The sequence below is a fragment of the Xyrauchen texanus genome, chromosome 19, assembly GCF_025860055.1.
Source record: "Xyrauchen texanus isolate HMW12.3.18 chromosome 19, RBS_HiC_50CHRs, whole genome shotgun sequence".
In the NCBI taxonomy this organism is placed as follows: Eukaryota; Metazoa; Chordata; class Actinopteri; order Cypriniformes; family Catostomidae; genus Xyrauchen; species Xyrauchen texanus.
This window is the reverse complement of record NC_068294.1, coordinates 15,521,137-15,541,262: the sequence shown is the minus strand read 5'-3', so window position 1 is coordinate 15,541,262 and position 20,126 is coordinate 15,521,137. Positions and strand designations below refer to the sequence as shown.

The 20,126-nt window shown below is 38.7% G+C and overlaps 1 protein-coding gene across 2 annotated transcripts; it reads left to right on the top strand.

The window, feature by feature from the left end:
* Positions 1-1,901: 1,901 nt before the first annotated feature.
* LOC127660234 (uncharacterized) lies at positions 1,902-18,896 on the top strand. Of its 2 annotated transcripts, none has more exons than XM_052150364.1 (6): positions 1,902-2,717; positions 8,224-8,720; positions 9,289-9,880; positions 11,987-14,341; positions 15,370-15,514; positions 17,020-18,896. In XM_052150364.1, the coding sequence occupies exons 1-6, from the start codon at positions 2,338-2,340 to the stop codon at positions 17,278-17,280; spliced, it is 4,230 nt and encodes a 1,409-aa protein (XP_052006324.1). In that variant the 5' UTR covers positions 1,902-2,337; the 3' UTR covers positions 17,281-18,896. The 2 variants fall into 2 exon arrangements, with proteins under 2 accessions (XP_052006324.1, XP_052006323.1); XM_052150363.1 differs by having other exon boundaries at positions 8,224-8,729.
* Positions 18,897-20,126: the final 1,230 nt, after the last annotated feature.

The following is a 20,126-nucleotide window of genomic DNA, read 5'->3' as shown; positions in this document are numbered from 1 at the left end:
GTCAATTTAGGCAAATACTTTTGAGACAGCGATTCGTTGTCTAATTTTTCAAATTTTGTCACAAATTAAGATAATGATTATTTAAAATAACTACTTCAGAAAAGAGTGCATGATCATCCTGTTCATTTCAATCAAATTTGGCATTTTATAACATCTCAAATATTCTATAAACAAATGAATCTTCTGTTATGAGTCAATGTGAGCATACTTTAAACATTTATCAGAACAAATCTATGAAAAACAATGTGTTTTATTTTTACCCCAAATACATCCTTTCACTTATTGGACAGTTATTAAAAACTTTGGATTTAATACATTTGACAATTTCAAGGATTCTCATTAGCTACATAAATTTGCAACATTTGAAAAATTATTTAAAAAAAATGGATAAAATTACCTCAAAATCAGACTTTAGACATTGCATGCAATGATCTCATGAATCAGGAATATAATCGTGTGGTGTATAGTGACGAACAGGTGTTAAGGAAAGTGCTGTGGTAATTTTTGGTGCTATTTGGGAGAAAATTTTATCATTTTATCCCAGGGGCATTTAGCCCATATACCCTACTAGTTAAAGGGACAGTTGACCCAAAAATGAAAATTCTCTCATCATTTTCTCATCCTCATGCCATCCCAGATGTGTATGACTTTCTTTATGCTGCAGAACACAAATGAAGATTTTTAGAAGAATATCTCAGCTCTGTAAGTCCTTAAAACGCAAGTGAACGGTGACCAAATCTATGAAGTTCTAAAATTGACATTAGGCAGCATAAATGTAATCCATAAGATTCCAGTGGTTAAATCAATGTCTTTAGAAGTGATGTGACAGGCGTGGGTGTGAAACAGATCAAAATATTGGTCAATTTTTACTATAAATTATCCTCCCTGCTCAGTCAATCTCTACTTTAACTTTCACTTTCACATTCTTCTAGCATACACCCCCTACTGGGCAGGGAGGAGAATTTCTTGCAAAATTGGATTTAAATATTGATGCTTCTCACCCACACCCATCATATCAATTCAGAAGATATGGATTTAAACATTGGAGTCTTATGGATTACTTTTATGCTGCCTTTATGTGCTTTTGGAGCGTCAACATTTTGGCACCCATTCACTTGCATTGTATGGACCTACAGAGCTGAAATATTCTTCTAAAAATCTTAATTTGTGTTCTGCAGAAGAAAGAAAGTCATACACATCTGGGATGACATGAATGTGAGTAAATGATGAGAGAATTTCCATTTTTGTGTGAACTATATATTTAAGATAAAACTAGCCTTATAGTTACTATAAGTTCAGTTAGCTGAATGTTCTTTTAAGGTATAGACACCTTCGTTTTCAGTAGATATGTGCTGGGATATTTGACACCCTGAGCCTGCGATTTTAGCTGAAAGAATTTCTGTGCACTCATTTCACAGTTGGACAGACATTCACAACATAACAGAATTTCAGGAAGATTCTTTTTCTTTGTTCATTTTTCTTTTTGGGTGAACTATTTTAATTTGAGTTTTGACTAGTCAAAATCAGGGGCATGGCTAGGGCAAAACATTTGGGGCTCGAACCTTGAACAATTTTTGTTGGGAACGGACCAGGTGGAGCAGTGGAATTTAAGTGTGAGTTATTAAATAAACTAAGTGTAATAAATTAAGTGTGAGTTATTAAATACTGAGTAACAAGTAGGTTATTTGTTATTGTTTTTTTTTTTTACTTGTTATTGTTTTTTAACATCTTTTTACTTGTTTTGGGTTTTATTCCTGTGCATTCATTGCGTGTATTAATAGTAAAATGGGGGCGGGGCCCCTGCTGTTTGGAAGGCCTGTGTTTGGCTTGCTGCAATGAGTGGCTCCAGTCTGGAGAAGTTTCTTTCCCACTTATAGTCCTCGGCTCAAGTATAGTCGAGCTCAAACTACTTGTCTCTGCTGAGTTGTAGCCTACGTGTTTTATGGGCTGATATGAAGTACAGCGGCACAGATTTTGGCTGCCTTTCTCTTTAATTCCACTGGATACTTTACTGCGGAGCCCCCACACAATGTTTGAGGGCGGGCCGCCCAGCAGGGGCGCAGTGAATTGTCAAAAATCTGTGGTGCTGACGCGCTGATGATCCAAAACAGTAAATTGACTTGAAGATTAGTCTTGCGAGGAATTTTGTGCTGTGTATCAGCGTTACGACTGAGAGGTGTCGTTCTGCGTCGGACGTTTTTCGGAATAAAGCTGCACGAGTATGCAGAGATTTTCACTGCAACTTCATGCGGCGGATGGGCGCAAGGGCGCGGGCAGCGCATAGTTATCCAGTGCGCAAGTGTCATTCTGCGTGAATAATCCGAAACAACTGCAGGGATGCCTCTGATCAGCCTGGATGACGATGATCAGAGATGGGTCCCAACGCATGTCAATGTAACCGTCGTTCGAGCGAGGGGTCTGCGGACGAAGGGAAAGCAAGGCAGCCGCTATGTTTACACTATCATCCAGGTCGGCAAGGAGAAGTACACCACCGGCCTGGTGGAGAAGGCGGAGGAGCCGCAGTGGAATGAGGAGTGCTCGTTTGAGCTGCTGCCCGGCCTGCTAGAAGCGGGAGGGATGAGCGCCTACCCGCCCGGGAGCAGTAACCTGGTGCTCACCGTGATGCATCGAGTGCTCATCGGGCTGGACGTGTTTCTCGGTCAAACTATTGTTCCCCTGGACAAAGTTTTTCAGGATGGAATGTGTCCTAGAAACGAGTGAGTATTAATAGCTAATAGCTAATAATAGGATCAATTAATGGGCCTCTAGTCGAGGGCCTTCTTAAGACTTTTCTTTTTTCTTTTTTTTTAAAGTACTGTGGCAATCATTTACATGGTTCTCCAATGTGCATGGTATTACCATATTACAAGTTAAAAAATAAATATATATATTAATATCTTGATACTTTTTGTTACGGTTTTTACTTTTTCTAGCATCCCCACATGACAATCTGAAGGAGTGATTTGAATGAACGTGTCCTTAAATGAACAGTTCGCCTAAAAATAAAAATTCTCTCATCATTTAATCAGCCTGATGCCATCCCAGATGGGAATGACTTTCTTTCTTCTGCTGAACACAAACAAAGATTTTTAGAAGATTATTTCAGCTCCAAGATAACAAGATTTTAAAGCTTCAAAAGCACATAAATGCAACATAAAATTAATCTCTAAGACTCCAGTTGTTTAATCCATGTCTTCTGAAGCGATATGATATGTGTGGGTGAGAATGTGGATATATAATTTTGCTATAAATATCCACATTCACTTCCACATTCCTCTTTTGTTTTTGGTGATTCACATTCTTCATGCATAATGCTACCTAATGGATAGGGAGGAGAATTTATAGTAAAAGAGGACTTAAATGTTGATCTGTTTCTCACCCACACTATTCATATAGCATCTGAAGATATAGATTTAACCACTGGAGTCGTGTGGATTACTTTTGTGCTGCATTTATGTGATTTTTGGAGCGTCAAAATTTTGGCCACCGTTTACCTGCATTGTATGGACCTACAGAGCTGAGATATTCTTCTAAAAATCTTGGTTTTGTTCAGCAGAAGAAAGAAAGTCATACATGAGTTGACATGAAGATGGCATGAATGTGAGTAAATGATGAGATAATTTTCATTTTTGTGTGAACTATTTAATACACAACTAGCCTTATAGTTACTATAAGTTCAGTTAGCTGAATGTTCTTTTAAGGTATAGACGCCTTCGTTTTCAGTAGATATGTGCTGGGATATTTGACACAAGCGTGCCAAAACCCTGAGCCTGTGATTTTGGGTGAAAGAATTTCTGTGCACTCATTTCACTGTTGGACAGACATTCACAACATAACAGAATTTCAGGAAGATTCTTTGGCCGGCTGTCAAAATTGAAATAGCTTGAATAACTGCTAAATGTTTTTTGCACCTAATATATAAATGCATGGTGGCTGAAGCCATGCAAGCAATGAATTGAAGTGCAAAACCAAGAGTACCATAAAAACCAGAGTAATGTGATATGATTTTTTTATGAACACGATAGCAACATACTTGGAGAGGCATGCCTCGTCTAGTCCTCATCTGACTGTCTGCGTAATGCTGGCTCAGAGACATGCCTCCACAGCAGGCAGTACCAGTGTGTGTGACAGAATGGTCACAGAGTCTGCACTGAACTGAAGCACAACAAACACGTTTCACTGCAATCTATTAGACGTAACCTTCTTGGAATCTTGTTTTTAGACAGATCTTGGTTCGTAGCTCACACATCTAAGGTGATTGAAATTCAACTTCATATCTAGCTGTGTTGTCATTATGAAAGAGAATAATTTGTTATGGGAGGGTAGGAAAGAGATGGAGGGCGGTGCAGGCCTCTTGGCTGAAGCCTTTATAAACAAGTGGGGAGGAAGTCAGTGAGGCATGCTGAGCAACAATAACATTGTTATTATCATTTTTGATATGTCTTACTTTATTCTCACGCCCAGCTCTGAAATGCAGAATACTGTTTTAACTAGCTAAATTAATTTAGTTAACAAAGTAAAAGTGGTCCAAAATTCTCCCTTCTTCAATGCAAGTCTATGGGACTTTTTCACCCATTTTATAATAGGACAGGCAAAAATTGTAAGTCTGATCTCTTAAAAGAGTAATAGCACAACCTCTCTCAATAAGGATGATTGGAGGTATCATTAATGTCTGTCCCTAACCCAAAATTTGAGCAGTAATATTGATGCTTGCCATAAATTATTGACTGATGACATTCAAAGCCTCTTTGCTTTAAGTCACATGGAAAGTCTCAAGGAGAAATGTCCATCTCTGCACACAGTATACTGCATTATTAAATGGCAATGTATGCGTGAGGCTATTCTGTACATCTGGCTTTAATTGAGCTCAGAGCTGCACTTCTCTCCCTCTCTCTCACTGGGTCTCTCTCTCTCACTCTCTCTTCTACTCTTTCCCAGTTCAAGGCGTTTGTCTTGGCTCACTGTCTCTCACTGGTTCTCTCTCTCTCTTCTTATGGGGTGGTGGAGTGGGCTAAAGCACATAACTGGTAATCAGAAGGTCGCTGGTTCGATCCCCACAGCCACCACCATTGTGTCCATTGTGTTTGTTCCGGGGGGATTGTCCCTGTAATAAGTGCACTGTAAGTCGCTTTGGATAAAAGCTTCTGCCAAATGCATAAATTTAAATGTTCTACTCTTTCCCAGTTCAAGGTGTTTGTCTTGGCTCACTGTCTCTCACTGGGTCTCTCTTTCTCTTCCACTCTTTCCCAGTTCAATGCGTTTGTCTTGGCTCACTGTCTCTCTTTGGGTCTCTCTCTCTCTCTCTCTCTCTCTCTCTCTCTCTCTCTCTCTCTCTCTCTCTCTCTCTCTCTCTACTCTTTCCCAGTTCAAGGCATTTGTTTTGGCTCTCTGCACGTGTGTACACATGAGGTCCTCTGTTGTACCGGAAATTCGAGGAAATAGTTTCACCACTGGTTCTTTCTGAGACAAAGGGATGGCACCTTACAAAGGCAGTAACTAGTAATTAGTTTAAGAGGCCCCCATTTGTGTTTGCACTACATTATAGGTAATTTTTTAGAAACATGGATATTCTTGGTTCAATATGGTGCAGGGAATTGTAAACCAATGTTATAAAAGAACAGAACATTTGTGTATCAATTTAAGAATGAATCTTCAGGATCACCTCAAAATCAAAAGAGAAAGATAAGCACTATTACATTTTGGATAAAGACAAGAAGCCTATATTTAGGTTTTGTATAGTCTCATTCTTTTCATGACAATTAAAGCTGATGTATTTTCTGGGCCACTAGTGTCTCTGAAAGGAATTGCAAAAATAAACAATGTTTTAAAAAGAGAGGGGTCTGTCTGCATCCTGCAAAACTACTGCAAGACATGGCCACTACAATTTACGCCCCCTTTAAATAACCAGCCAAATCCTGAAGTCTTGGAACAGTTGAATGCCACATTCAAACACTGTTTGTTGTGTTTATTTGGAGTCCTGCAGCCATAAACACCTACACCTATCCATAACTGTAAACCTAACCATAACCATAAAGATTTAAAATGAAAAGTTTGTAAAAACATTAAATATACTGCAAATTAATAGTTCTTTTGAATTCAATCATACTGCCATAACACTAGGTGGCGACAGCGATGAGAAATGTAATGAAAGTGAAGAGAAGTATGCTAAGCTAATAGGCTAACCAATTAGCTTGTAAGCTAACTGGAGAAAACTGAACTGATAAATGTTTATCTTACCATTTATATATTTGTATTATTATTGAACAAGCAGAAATTGTACAAACACCTTCATGAATAGAGTAAAGAGCACTCCACAAAATGTCACATTAAACAAGTAAGTTCAATTTATAATTGATATCTTCCACTTACTAAAATTATATTTGACATAATTTAAAAGTTATTCTTTGTCATATTTAAGGAGTTAAGAGAAAATTAATCATACAGCGATTGTGTGGGATTTCAAAAGTTCTTGTAGCCAATAGAATCGCTTGATGATCCAAGGTGGGTGTTATGTGTAGTGGGCCTGTCGTGAAGTGTGTGTTCCTTGTAGTTTTGCAGGATGCAGACAGATACACTTGATCAAAACAGCTTTCTGAATACGCCCCTCATCTGCCGTTGATCAAACAAAGAGATAGTCTTTCTTGCCCCATAGTCTTGGAAATGCCTTGTTGATGAGAGGTCAACAGAGAATGGCCAGATTGGTTCTAACTGACAAAGACTACGGTAACTCAGATAACCACTCTGTACAATTGTAGTGAGAAGAATATTATCTCAGAATTCTATTCTGAGTTGTGGCTTGGCGCTGTTTTGGTGGCACAAGTGGGACCTACACAATATTAGGCAGGTGGTTTTAATGTTTTGGCTGAGCGGTGTATTAAGCTGGTATAGGAAAAAGTATTTTAACAGTTGCATACTTCAGCTTTAAGCACATGTAAGAAGTCTTAATATTTTTGTTTTGTTAGGCTTAATATTTTATGGAAAATATTTTTTTCTATAGAAAAATTGTTGTGAGATTCACCCTCAAAGCCGAAACGCAAGTATGTGAATACCATAAAACTTCTTTGCAAGTATGTGAACGCAAATGCTTTTAGCTGCACAAGCACAATTCGCAATTCATTGTACAATGCAAGTACGAGTTGCATTCTTAACATTGCCAAAAGAGTCGCTTAGAGAAAACTCACAGTAGAAGTGGACAATTCACACTAATGCCTCTCTACTGTGAGTTTTCCCTTTCAAGTGAACTACTGTCATGGTGCAGCAACAGTTTGATGAGAATACTGGTGAGTAAGGTAAAGTCAATATTTTTATATGAAGTTACCTGAATAATAACACATTCATTTTAATGGCACAGATTTTTAAATGTAACTCTATCGGCCCCTTGAGTACCATTGTTGGGTAAGTTACTCTAAAAAAAGTAATTAATTACTAGCTACTAATTACATCTTCTACAGTGTAATTAGATTACTGTACTAATTACTCTGTCTGAAAAGTAATTGCATTACTTATTACTAATTACTGTCTAAAACCCTGTAAATTCACTATTGTTTTGTATAGAATTGTTCTATAGTCTATACAGTATTAAACACAATTACATCAGAAGTAACAGTAATTATATTTCTGAAAAATTAAGAGTAATACCATACTTTACTTTTTCAACAAAAAAGTAATTTAATTACAGTAATTCGTTATTTAGTATTGTATTACATCCAACACTGTTTAGTTCTGAGATTACCGCCACAGAAACGGCAGTTATGTGTTCAACCGGACCACATATAGGCAATGCGTTGCCCAAGCGCTCGCATCTGTTTACTCATACAAGAGTAAAATAACTTTCCTGAACACTCCCCTCATCTGCCATTGGTTGGACAAGTGGATGGTCCCGTCCTAAACTCAGACCATTGGTTAGTTGTCCAGTGTTGCTGCATCGGGCTGGTCAGTATTCGCAAAAAAACAGAGCAATGGTTTGAAAGTGCCACAGTGTTTACACTTGGGGAAATCAGCTTTGAATGACAAATGCTGTCTTCACATATCAAGCTGAGATGAGAGAAAGTATATTAAAGTTAAAATAAATAACACTTCTGCTTTAAGGTGTGTGGTTCTGCAAAAACGACACCCTTATGTTTATGATAAACTTAAAACAAATCAGTTAGCCAAGGGAAACATTGGAGAGATCTTCCTCTATAAAATTGCTTTCAGCTGATGTTTTTGCATTCTGTATTTAAGGTGGCTCAGGTTGCACTCTAAGGCTGGTCGAAAAGAGAAGGAGCGAGGGGAGCTGCAGGTGACTGTCCAATTTACCCGCAACAACATGACCGCCAGTATGTACGATCTGACTGTAAATGACAAGCCTCGTTCGGCCTTTGGAAAGCTGAAGGACCGTGTCACAGGGAGGAAGAGAGGGGACATGGAATCCTCCTCCGCCATTTTGCCTGGCCGCTTCGCCGCCCTGTCAGGGTCTGTAGGTCCGCCCTTCGTGGGAGATGGAGGACTGAATGAACCGGGTGTGGAGGAAGGGGTTGATGAACAGAGGAGTAAGGTGAAAGATTTCTTTCTAAAAGGAAGACTGCGGAAGAATTCAGACACACGATCTTGTTCGTCATTGGCTTCAGAGAGTAGCATGGCATCATCTTCCGGCGATCCGTTCATACCGATAGAGCTGTCCAGAACTCCGATCTACAGCAGCAGACCGATGGAGCCATTCCGCATGGACAGTGAAGGAGGTATAAAAGGTCAGACAACTATTGGAAGAGATTAACAGTGAGAATTCAATATAGCATATGTTTGTTTAAATATGCATTTGCACTAGGGCGACTTTCAAATCTCCTTTAAATGCCAATGCAAGCACAGTTTTCTGTCCTGTGCTGATGTATTTCCTATTGAAACTAGAAATTTGGGTGGGACATATTGAAGGGGTGGTCCTTCAGTTTTAAAATAGCCAATAGGCTTTAATATGTCACAGCAATGGTTGCAGGTGGTATTAGGCGGAGGAACGTTCTCGTTCTACAGCATTTGATTGGACAGAACTCTGTATAGTGCAGGATGAGTCATCAATATTTTTGGTCCATTGATATATTTGGTCCAGAAATACATTTTAAATGTTATCTCATCAAAGTGAATTTAGGCAACATTTAGGAGTACACTAACATATGTAGATAGCTTTCAAATTAATAGAGATGAACTAAAAGCCACAAAACTCCCATTTTTATTTCATTAGGTCTTTAAATTATCTGTTGGAGACATACTGTACCTTGAACCATCTGTTTATACTGTACCTTTTCTCTCTAACAGTCTTCACGGATCCTAAAGTGATGACCCACAAGCGTGCACATAGCGATGAGGCTAGTAAGATCACAAGTGTTTCTCGGCCCAGCACTACTGTGGAAACTCTAAAAGGCCAGAGCACAGCCTTCTCCAAATCCACCCTCTGCATCAACGGTAGCCATATCTACTCATCCGAACCTGTCAGCCCCAAAAGTCCAGGCAACCTCCCAGCCAAGCGCTCCCTGCTGGAGAAATGCGCACCCCTATCTCGCTCTCTCCAGAACCTCACCAGACGTGGTGAGGACTCACAGAAGAGCGATGGGAGATGCTGGTCCATTGAAAAGAGCAAGAAAGAGGACGGGGATGCAGACAGGGCTATAAGCCAGACCCAGGGAGCTGCCATGTCAGAGGGAAAGCCAGTGCAGGCCACGGGACCTCAGGCAGCATCTCCTGGGGTTATGGAAGTGGTGGATAAAGGAAAAAAGTTTAGGAAAACTCTGTTTTCTAGTGGAAGGAGCGACTCTCTCCCAGCCAAGCCAGAGCAGAACCAGGTTTCTGCTGCTCTTGAGGGCAGACGCAGGGGATGGTTTGTCTCCGGTGACTCCCAGAACAAGCCAAGGTGAGTGAAGGCCAAGCAAGGCCACTGATGCTAGGTTTAATGTTACAGGACAAAAGAGAAAATAAAGCATGTCTGACCTTGATGGTGTCTCTCACAAATTGCTGTTCACCATGATCTGTGTTTGACTGTCAGTCATTCTTCAAAAAGGTATAGGGCTGGGTAAAAAAAAGAATATTTTCAGCTGAACATTTCTAGATTCCTAAAATCTCAAGATCGATATTTTACTCTATGCCAGGGGTGTTCATTACGTCAACTGCAAGACAACCACCGGTTGATCTCGTTAAAAGGCCAAAAGAAAAAGAGAGAAGAGAGATAAACAACACAAATAACTAGAATCTTTAAGATCACTTTTAATTTTGACTGAAATGTTCTCCTAAACAGATGAGGTTTTTAAGGTTAATGTTCTATTGACATTTAAATAAACATAACTGACCTTCCTACCCTAAACCTTAAACCAAAACCTAACCGTTAGTGTCATAAAAAGCATAGCGACATGTAAAACACAATTTCAGAAGCAACCACATCATTTTGTGGTGCTTCTATGACACTTTTGGCTTCTTGCATGCTCTTCAGGACTTGTATCCTGGTCCTTTATATCACATATGCAACACTCAGTTGAGCTACAGTGCAAATTAATCACACTCTATCAAGCTTGTAAATGTAGTCAGTTATGTAATGCAAACATTAAAATAAGTCATGTGCTATAGTAAAAGTGTTTATATGTCATTAGATAGCATTGTGTGAGGAGTAGAGTGAAAAGTAAGTGTTTATAAACTGATAATCTGCCGATGTACTCCTGATTTGAGAGAATGGGGATAAAAGTCGTTGTTTTAGTGCCTCTAGTGTTCATTCCACCAGGACATTGTCATGTTATGTACAACCGGACACATAAAAATAATTTAGCAAACATGCAGTTATTGTAACATGAGTCTTTGACCAGGTTGTGAATGCCACTAGGGGAGAAATATGACAGTTTTCAGAGACAGTAAATAGGTGACATAACAAACCAATCGAATTTAACAACATCCTCTCTCACAATCTCCTCGCTTGATTTCAAAAGTAACTTTTTTTAATCCTTAAGTACAATTTAATGTGAATACTTCTTTACTTTCATTTAAGTATGTTTTGGTTAGATATTTGGTCTTTTAATTTTTCAGTATCCGTACTTTCAATTAAGTATAATTTCTGAGTACTTTTTACACCCCTGGATATATTAAAACAATGTTTACTCAAACTATTTAGTGTTTTGTTGTGGTATTGAAATTGGTATTGATAACCATCAAATTGCTTTCATATGTAAGCAACAAGGACATTATAGCTGAAATATACCCCAACAAGCCAAATAAGTTCAAATTGCATTAAAAACTGAATAGAAATTAGTCAAATGTATCAAATCGAATAGGGAACTCTATCAAAACCCAGCCCTAGTTTTAAGGGAATAGGTTTAAATATCAGCCTGCATTTTGATCCTCAGAGAATATTCTTAGCACAAGGAGCTGCTTTCATATGCTGATGCAACAATTACTGCAGTAGCATTTTTCATCTCATTCCTTTATATTGCTCTTATTTTGCAGAACATAGGTCAACAGATTTCTTTCAAAGAGTGACTTGTGTGCAGTTTTCAACCAAAAACAGTTTTTCAGGTTCCATGAATTTGTTGAAGCATCTAAAACATCAGCTATTTTATATTCAATTCAAACTTATTAAATGTATTTATATGTGTGACATTTTTTCACTTTTGAGTAATTTCATCTTTGCGTTAAGCAGCATTATTTTCAACTCAACCAACCATTGTCTTATAATTTACACCTGATTTATTTTCATCAAGGAAACTCCTTGTGCTCTGTTGGCATAGCATAATGTTCTAGCTATACTACAGTATTGATTTATCAGCACAGTTTGCAAGCTGTTCAAAACATTACCGACACATTTTATCTGAGTTACCCCAAGTGGCATCAGAACAAAACATAAACAAATTTTAAACATTTTTTCGACCTTTTCTGTAATAGAGAAGAACTTTCTCTCTCTCTGCCTCGACCTATAGCTAGACATTATGGCCCATTACACACTATGACTAAGAGGACTACTTGTGCCTTCCCTCCACAGGCTGGGAGTCTCTCCTAAGCTAGAGAGCAGCTCAGGCACCCCCTCTCCCCACTTCCCTTGCTTACCCAGTCAGCCCCCAAGCTCTCTCCCCCTTGATTGCACTACCACCTCTGTGTCTCCCTCTAGTGGCAATCAAACCAACCCATTCACCCATCCATCCCCAACACCCCCTTCCATCTCTCCCTCCAACCCTTTCTTCACAAGGCTACAACAAAACCCGTTTTTTGAGGATCTTATAGCTGAGGAAACACTGAAGTCTCCAACTGCTGGTTATAATTACCCAGCTATCTCTGTAGGACCTGGCCTCCCCAGCCACCTCCATAATGGACTGCAGAACAGAATGTCCGCAATAAAGCGAGAGAGACCCAGGAGTATGGCCAGGCAGAGGTCACTTCCCTCCATTATGCCTGAGACACCAGGCACCAACAATTCAAACACTCATCCAAGCCACTCTTTGTGTGAAAGGGCTGGGGAATGGGATGATTTTGAGGCATTTGCCAGCAGCCGGCTAAAATCGCCAATGGGAACTCCAACTAGACCGCCGTCAGCACCGTTTCTCTCACAGGTAACAAACACCAACCAGATGGTGAATGAAGATTATAAACCAAGCAATAGTTTGCGAGTTGATGAAGTTGATATGGCTTTTCCTAAGCCATGGGATCTCCCACCTCTACCACCACGTAGATCCACGAGGACCCGAGTCCCAGCAAGGGAGAGGTGTTCTGACAGCTGGTTGGATCGAGCCCAAGAGCTGGCTGTGCAGAAAGAGGCCTGCTTCCTCTCTCAGACAGACTTTGCCTCCCTGCAGCATGTGAGAGAGGATGACATGAAGAGGAACTCGCTAATTTTATGTTCAGATAAAGAGCCTTTTAAAGACTTGCACAGAATGACTTCAGTAGGGTACAACAAGATGTGTCCTTCACTGGAAACAGAGTTGCACTGTGGATTGGATGAAAAAAAAACAGAAAGAGGTTGTCCTAATTTGACCGGACCCACTTTTGAAACAAACAACATTTCTAACAGTTCTATGAATGGTTTTGGTGAGGAGACACTTGGAAGTTCCCTCCAATCTGAATTTGAATACACAGTACCTGAAACACTGTGCTTCTCGTCTGACTGGGAAACCACAGTGACCGAATCGCTGTGCAGTTCCCCTCAAACCCAACCAAAGCATGATCTGAACTCTTCCTGTGAAATAGATCCAAAGCAAAAGGCCTCCACTAAGCGACAACACAAGACTAACACTAGCAATGGCATTGGCTTGTTTACCCTCTCCCCAAGAGATTCAAACAACAATACAGATTCTTTAGAATTTGCTTTCATTGATTCTGGAAGTTCGCCATCGGAGATGCAACCACCTTTTGAGATTATAAAAGACAGTGTTAAAGCATTAAAAGTGCATCAAAGCAATTTTTCAGATGTGGACTCTGGGAATGGTATGACTCTATCCAAGTTCTCACCAGAATTACCGGAGGATTTAATCTGCAGAATGGCATCAGAGTTGGAAATGTTCTCACCAAAGAAGAGTTGTGTCAGTTACACCCTTAAAGATATCACATATAATGATTCTGACTCATCAAACCAAAGCCATTTGGATTGCTCGTTACTTTTTGAGACATCATATGAAGGACAGGGTGAACAGGAAGTCAACCCATGTGAAGACACAGAGCATTGCAACACCACTTTGAAGTCACACTGTGAGTCGCTTAACAAAGAGATCTCTGTGATCACACAAACACTTAGCCATGGAGACACTGTGACAAATCAAATCAAACCTGAGGCTGCAAAGGGAAATGTTGTCTTACAAGCTACACATGATGGTGGGGACATCATGTCCTGTAAACAGACTTTAAAAGAGTGTAAAGTTCATTCAGCAGAATCTGAGGACGTTAACCTGATCTCAGAAGTCTTATTTTCAAAGACAAGTGAGATCGAGGAGTCTTCTTTAACTCAGGATGAACAAATCAGCTTTAAGGGTTTGCATGCTAGAGTTGCTCCAAGAAGTTCCAGAACCCCCTGTAAAACTGACGTGACATCAGCTCGCATCAGACCACGCTCGACCAAAAGCTCACCCAAAACGGTCTTGAGCACAGAGTCGCTCCCAAGCTCTCCTAATCCTCAATCGTCTTCAACATCATACCTCATTTTGCGTGATCTTTCCCCTTCACCCACTTCATTAGCTGGCAAGAATGCCTGCCTCCACCCTGACACTTCCCTTCCTGTAATCTTCCTAAAAGAGTCGCCCAGCATGGGTTCCACTTCCTCCACAGCCCAGCCCCAGGTTGATGCATCGCTCCCCCTCTCACCTGAGGAGATACAGCCATCCAACATCCTCCTGCCCCTTGAGGAGAGCAGGTGAGACCTCACCGCCTCTAAAAGTGTACTCACTCCCTGTCCTCTCCTCTCAGGTTTTGGCCTACAACAAACTTGCTCTCACAGCTTGCTATAAATTGGATAAATGTTTGAATGCATTTTTCCAGCACCATCTGTCATTATACTTTGATGTTTTCTCCTGGTTTGCTCATGCTTTCATTCGTTTGATTTTCATCTTTGCTTTTTTGCTTGCTTTTTGCCTTTATGCATCTCTTCTTCCTTCCATTATTTACATAGAGGTAAATAGACCTATGGAAATTTTGTAGATTTAGATTGCTGAGTTGTATTGCATGTATCCAGTTTTATGAGAAGATTGACTAGTGACTAGCATCATTATAAGTCAGACTGACCTGTTTGTTAGTACTTATAGGAAAGAAAAGTCTAATAACGTCTAATAATATAAGTACCGCAATGACTCTCCTGCTTCTCAAATTATTTTCCTTAGAGAAAGACCCTAGTAATCTCTCAAGTGTCCTCTAGACTTTCAAAAGAGATCTCAAGAATGTCTCTGATTTGCCAAGATACCAAAGTCTGTAATCTAGAGATTTCATTATGAACTTAAACATTTCTCATCAAATTCTTCCAAGACCCATTTGTCTGAGATACACTATTCACCAACTTAACACACTTACTGTTCCTATAGGTGCTTTTCTCTGGCATTTCAAACATGGTTCTGCAACAGCTCCTGTTTTTGGATCAGATAATATGGTTTTACACCTTAACAAACTCGAGACAAATTGCACTTGATTCTGGATAATATCTCTTTCGATGAGATTTTTGATTGTTTTACATTACTTTTAACCATGGCTTTTTCCATAACTATTTGCTGTTGCTTGTACTGAACGTACTTACTTATCAAGTTACCTCTGTTACCTAACTATTTGCAGAAAACACAAGGTATAACAAGAAGCTGAAAGTAAGCAATGATCACACTGCACCAGATAACCATGAACATAATGATGTGCCTAGATCAGCATAAGTAATTTATCGTCTTTTTTCCCGCTGTACAGCCCTCACCCAGTGAAGCCTTTGACCAACACGACTATGCAGGCAGAAAAGAAACTAGAAAGCCGCTCTGTGCTGGAGAAACTCAAGTCTACCATCAACCCAGGACGATCTGTGCCTCCGACGACTACAGAGGATGAGAAAACACAGGTACTAAAGGTTAAAAGGTGCTGTAAGCTATTTATTAATGGAATAGCAGGCTCTTCTCCTGTCAGCCATTTTGCACATTCAGGTTTGCTGACTTGTCTTTGGAAGGGCAGGATTTTGAAGAGAGAGGACAGTCTAATTCAGTAGCTAAGGCCACATTCATACTAATATATAGTATTTTTAGTTGAAAACACTTTAATTTTGCTGTTTACGCCTCTGATCCACTCTGGAATCATCCACACAATTTCCTCGAAAGCGCTCTCCATAACTGCATACTTTAGATAACTGTAACATTATGAAACGGAAAGAGTTTATAACCAAAAATGTAGTAGTGTTGTCGTGGCCTTGTGAAAGTTGACAAATGGTTACAGTAACATGGCTTACAGCAGAGGTTCTCAGGGGGAAAAACAATTCTAAATGCAAATAAAAACATGCATGTATCCATGTGCATAGTTTGGATGGCAAAATAAGTTGGGCCAATTTTCAACTTTTAAAAGGGAGGAGAAAATGCTTTCCAGTTCTTTTGTTGTTGAAATCAAAGGTTGTGAGTAATTTGGCATATTTTGGGTCTATGCAGTTCATGGTAATATTAATTTTAGGGACATTTTTTTTTTTGTACGATAAACAAATATTTTGGTTCAATGTTGTTGGGTCTCCACTTGATGTTCAGTGTAAAATCTGTGTCCTGATGCAAAATCATTTAAGGACCACTTTTATTACCAAATAAAAAATCTCTCTTCATTTACTGCAATTCCAGATGTGTATGACGTTCTTCTGCTGAACAATATTTAAGTCCTTTTTTACTATAAAGCTCCTTTGTGCATATTGCCACCTACTGGGCAGGGAGTCTGATTTATGGTAAAAAGGACTTAAATATTTATCTGTTTCTCACCCACACTTATCATATCACTTCTGAAAATATGGATTGAACCACTGGAGTCATTTGAATTACTTTTATGATGCATTTTGGAGCTTTTAAGTTTTGGAACCTATTCACTTGCATTGTAAGGACCTACAGAGCTGAAATATTCAAAAAATCTTTGTTTGTGTTCTGCTCAAGAAAGAAAGTCATACACATCTGGGCTGGCATAAGGGTGAATAAATGATTAGAGAATGTTTATTTTTGGGTGAACTATCCCTTTAAGAAAGTGGAGCACATGCTGGACCCAGGTGCGGGAAAAGTGCTTTTAGCAAAAACACAGGGCAAGCGAATGTAGATGCTTTCGGAAACAAGCATATTGATTTGAGAGGTTATTTAGGATCTCAACAAAATGACATGCCTCTGATAGGAGATTGTGCTTACATGCAGCGTAAGGAAATTTAAAGAAACGCACAAGTAGCTGAGTGTAACTGATAATCAGCGGAAACTACTGGGGTTTTTTGGCCATAGTTCTTTTCTACTTTAGTATTACTATATTCTAATTTAAATAGTAGTTTAAGTCTCATATTCTACATAGCATGTTCATTACTGTCTTTGTTTCATAAGCATGTCTCTGTTTCCTGTGCAGCTTGCTCAGATGGAGGCCCGGGCTCAGTACCAAAACATGACCAACCTGGAGTTGATAGCTCTGCTGCTGCAGCAGGAAACGGATGTTAAGAAGCAGCGAGCTGAAACTGAGGTGCAGGAGGCATTGCTGGAGAAACGGGAGGCTGAACTGAAGAAGATGAAAATTCAGGTCCGAGACCTGGAGGACTACATTGACAAGCTGCTGGTCCGCATCATGGAACAGACACCCACCCTGCTGCAGGTCCGAGCCAGACCCAAATGACCAGGGTGACCCGTTCCATCAGAAAATCCCTAATACTGACCTAAAGCCATTTGTGATGCTTCATTAAATTCCAAAACTGCCAGATTCCTGTAGACACGATAAAGCTTTGCATGCATCTTACTGGAATTCAAAGTCCACAATTATTTGTTAATTATAGCAACTGCTAGTCACGCTGAGAACACAAGGTTGTGGAAAGTTAAAGGGAAGAAAGCAATATTGGATTTCATGTGGATGTAAATATTCATGGAATCTACACAAGTATGTTTTCCTGTTCATAAATATAACATTTTGTAATGGGAACAATTAAGAACTTTCTGCTATCTTTACCTAAACAGAGAAGTGTACCAAAATGTTGGCCAAAATGTCTCTGACATTTCAGAAATCCATATATGCAAACCAAAGCACTGCCTATAAAAACTGACATCTAAAGATGCCACTTTAACCCTTGAAACTTCTGTCCTCAGAATTGGAAGTAAAGTATTTGGACAACAAAACCTTCAAATAAATTCCCAGAAACTTCTGACCTTATCTGTCAATCTGATACATTTCTCTTACAGAAAACATATCCATATATTTAGAGAATATTGTTTCAAATGTACTGCATTAAGTAGCATAACTGGTGTTTGATTTCATCTCAATGCTTAACACTGTTGAAAACCTGAAGATTTCAGAGATTTAAAAACATAAGTAATATTTAATAATACATACAGTAATATGTAACACACCTTGTGTCAAAGTTGATGTAAAATATTGCTTTCGATCAAATTCTTCTGTAATTGTAAATAGATATCTTAATTCTTAATAGCTTTCAAAAGCACATTAATGCGCATTTATGCAAAAACCTTGTGCTTGAGCTAGTCAGAATCGCTGATATCAGTGCATGCTCCCTTCCATCAAGCACTCGCACAAAAACAGAGATTGTCTCTGAGAAAATGTTAGCTATGCAATAACACAACATGCTAGCTGTAGCTTAATTTAATATATGCTACACAACTATATTGCACTGCTGCACACTTAGATCATTGCTGAAGTAGCAAATTTAGTGATATGCAAATGCATAAGCTTTCTTAATATCAAAAGCTGTTTATTTGTTTTTTTTTATAAATAAAGATCTATTGTTTGTGTTTTGCTGAGATGTAACTACCTTGTGTTAGTGTGGCTTTACGGTTTTCTCAGTTTTATTCATTCTGACAGTGTTTTTTACCATTGATTCTTTTTGTTTTTAAGTGGTTCTAAAGTGTGATTGTGATTCATTATTTCCTTCATTTAGTCTGTGAGGTTCTGTCGTACAGAACAACAGCTTTGTGTGTCAAGGTTGGAAAGTACAGGGTTGCTGTTACAATTGTTGACTAACTGCATCAATAGATCTGTGTCTAAAATATTTCATGCAGAAATTGACTCTGAATCAAAGTTCCAAATGTGCTTGTTCTAGTTCCATAATTCTGAGTGTTCCACTGTGTTCCTGTAGAGAACCACGTAGCACTGTGATTCTAGATCGTGTTGTTTTTTTATGCGTTTTAATCACCATTTTGTAACATGCCTCTGTGGATTTATTTACAAGATACATTCACGTTTGTATTTTCTTATTCTGTTTTATTTATTGCTAATTATTTCAAGCAGATTCATTTTCAAAGTCTTTTGAAAATAAAGTTATAAAATAAATTATGTGTTCTGTTTGTGGTTTGTTTTTGGTTTATTAAATTCTTTGATGAAAGAAGGGCTTTCACCTCAATTATGTAAACCATATGAGATTTGAGATGCCCTCTTCTGAAATGAGCCTGACAGTACCTGTAGTGGCTGATATTTTGCACTCACAAGCGCCTCTTCACAGACCATTGCCACTAGATGGCACTGCAGTACGTTCAACATTAGATCTTGTATGTCTGAAGTGAGTTAAGTACACAATTATTTTATGTTAATGAAATGCAGCTTTATTTTATTCAGAATAAATGAAATACATTACATATACAATGTGATTTAGGCAATTTCGTTAAAAGTTACAAACTGAATTGTACATAAAAGGTAGGCCTACAGGTGAGATTGCATACAGATGTTCCTAGAGTTGTAATGTAAAACAATTTATAACGTTTTGTGTAATAAATTCATTGCAAATGCTTCAGATTTTAGCATGCCCAATTTCATAACAGAGCAGGGAAACATTTCCCACAAAAATGCTTCTACAGATGGTTTTAATTAAATATGAATGCTGTGGGAATCCAATCTTAAACTGGTAGTGCCAGTACTTGTAAAGTTTAGGCTTAGTGTCAACTGGCATTAATTAATGCATCAACTTTTATCTGTTCTAACATTAAATTACCACAGAAGTGCAAATATGATCTTTATTATAATCTCTACTGTTCATATAGGACAAGGAGGATGCAGTCGTAGCCTGACTTTTAAGCCTAAAACTGCAACATATTTCACTACAGTGTTCAATACCTAACTGTATAATTTATCCTTAAAAACTTTACAATGTTATCCACAGTTTCTACAATAATGCACTATAAAACATTTGTATATTTTTAAGATTTATGCATTTGAGTTCTATAACAAATTTCCATCAAACTGAATTGAGTAATCTTTAAATAATTGACAAAAAAGCGACACTTGAGTTGTTCATGGTCATATTTTGATTAAGAAATGAATGGGCAAGACTATAACACATAGCAATTTTGGGGAAAATTTGTCAAATAAAATCAATAATTAAGCCATAATGCAGAAAACACACACACACACACACACACACACACACACACACACACACAGTAGTTACAACAATGGCAGCAGTGTACCACAATATGTGACACATTCTCATATTCTTTTCATGTTCCAACTTTTAGAAGTGA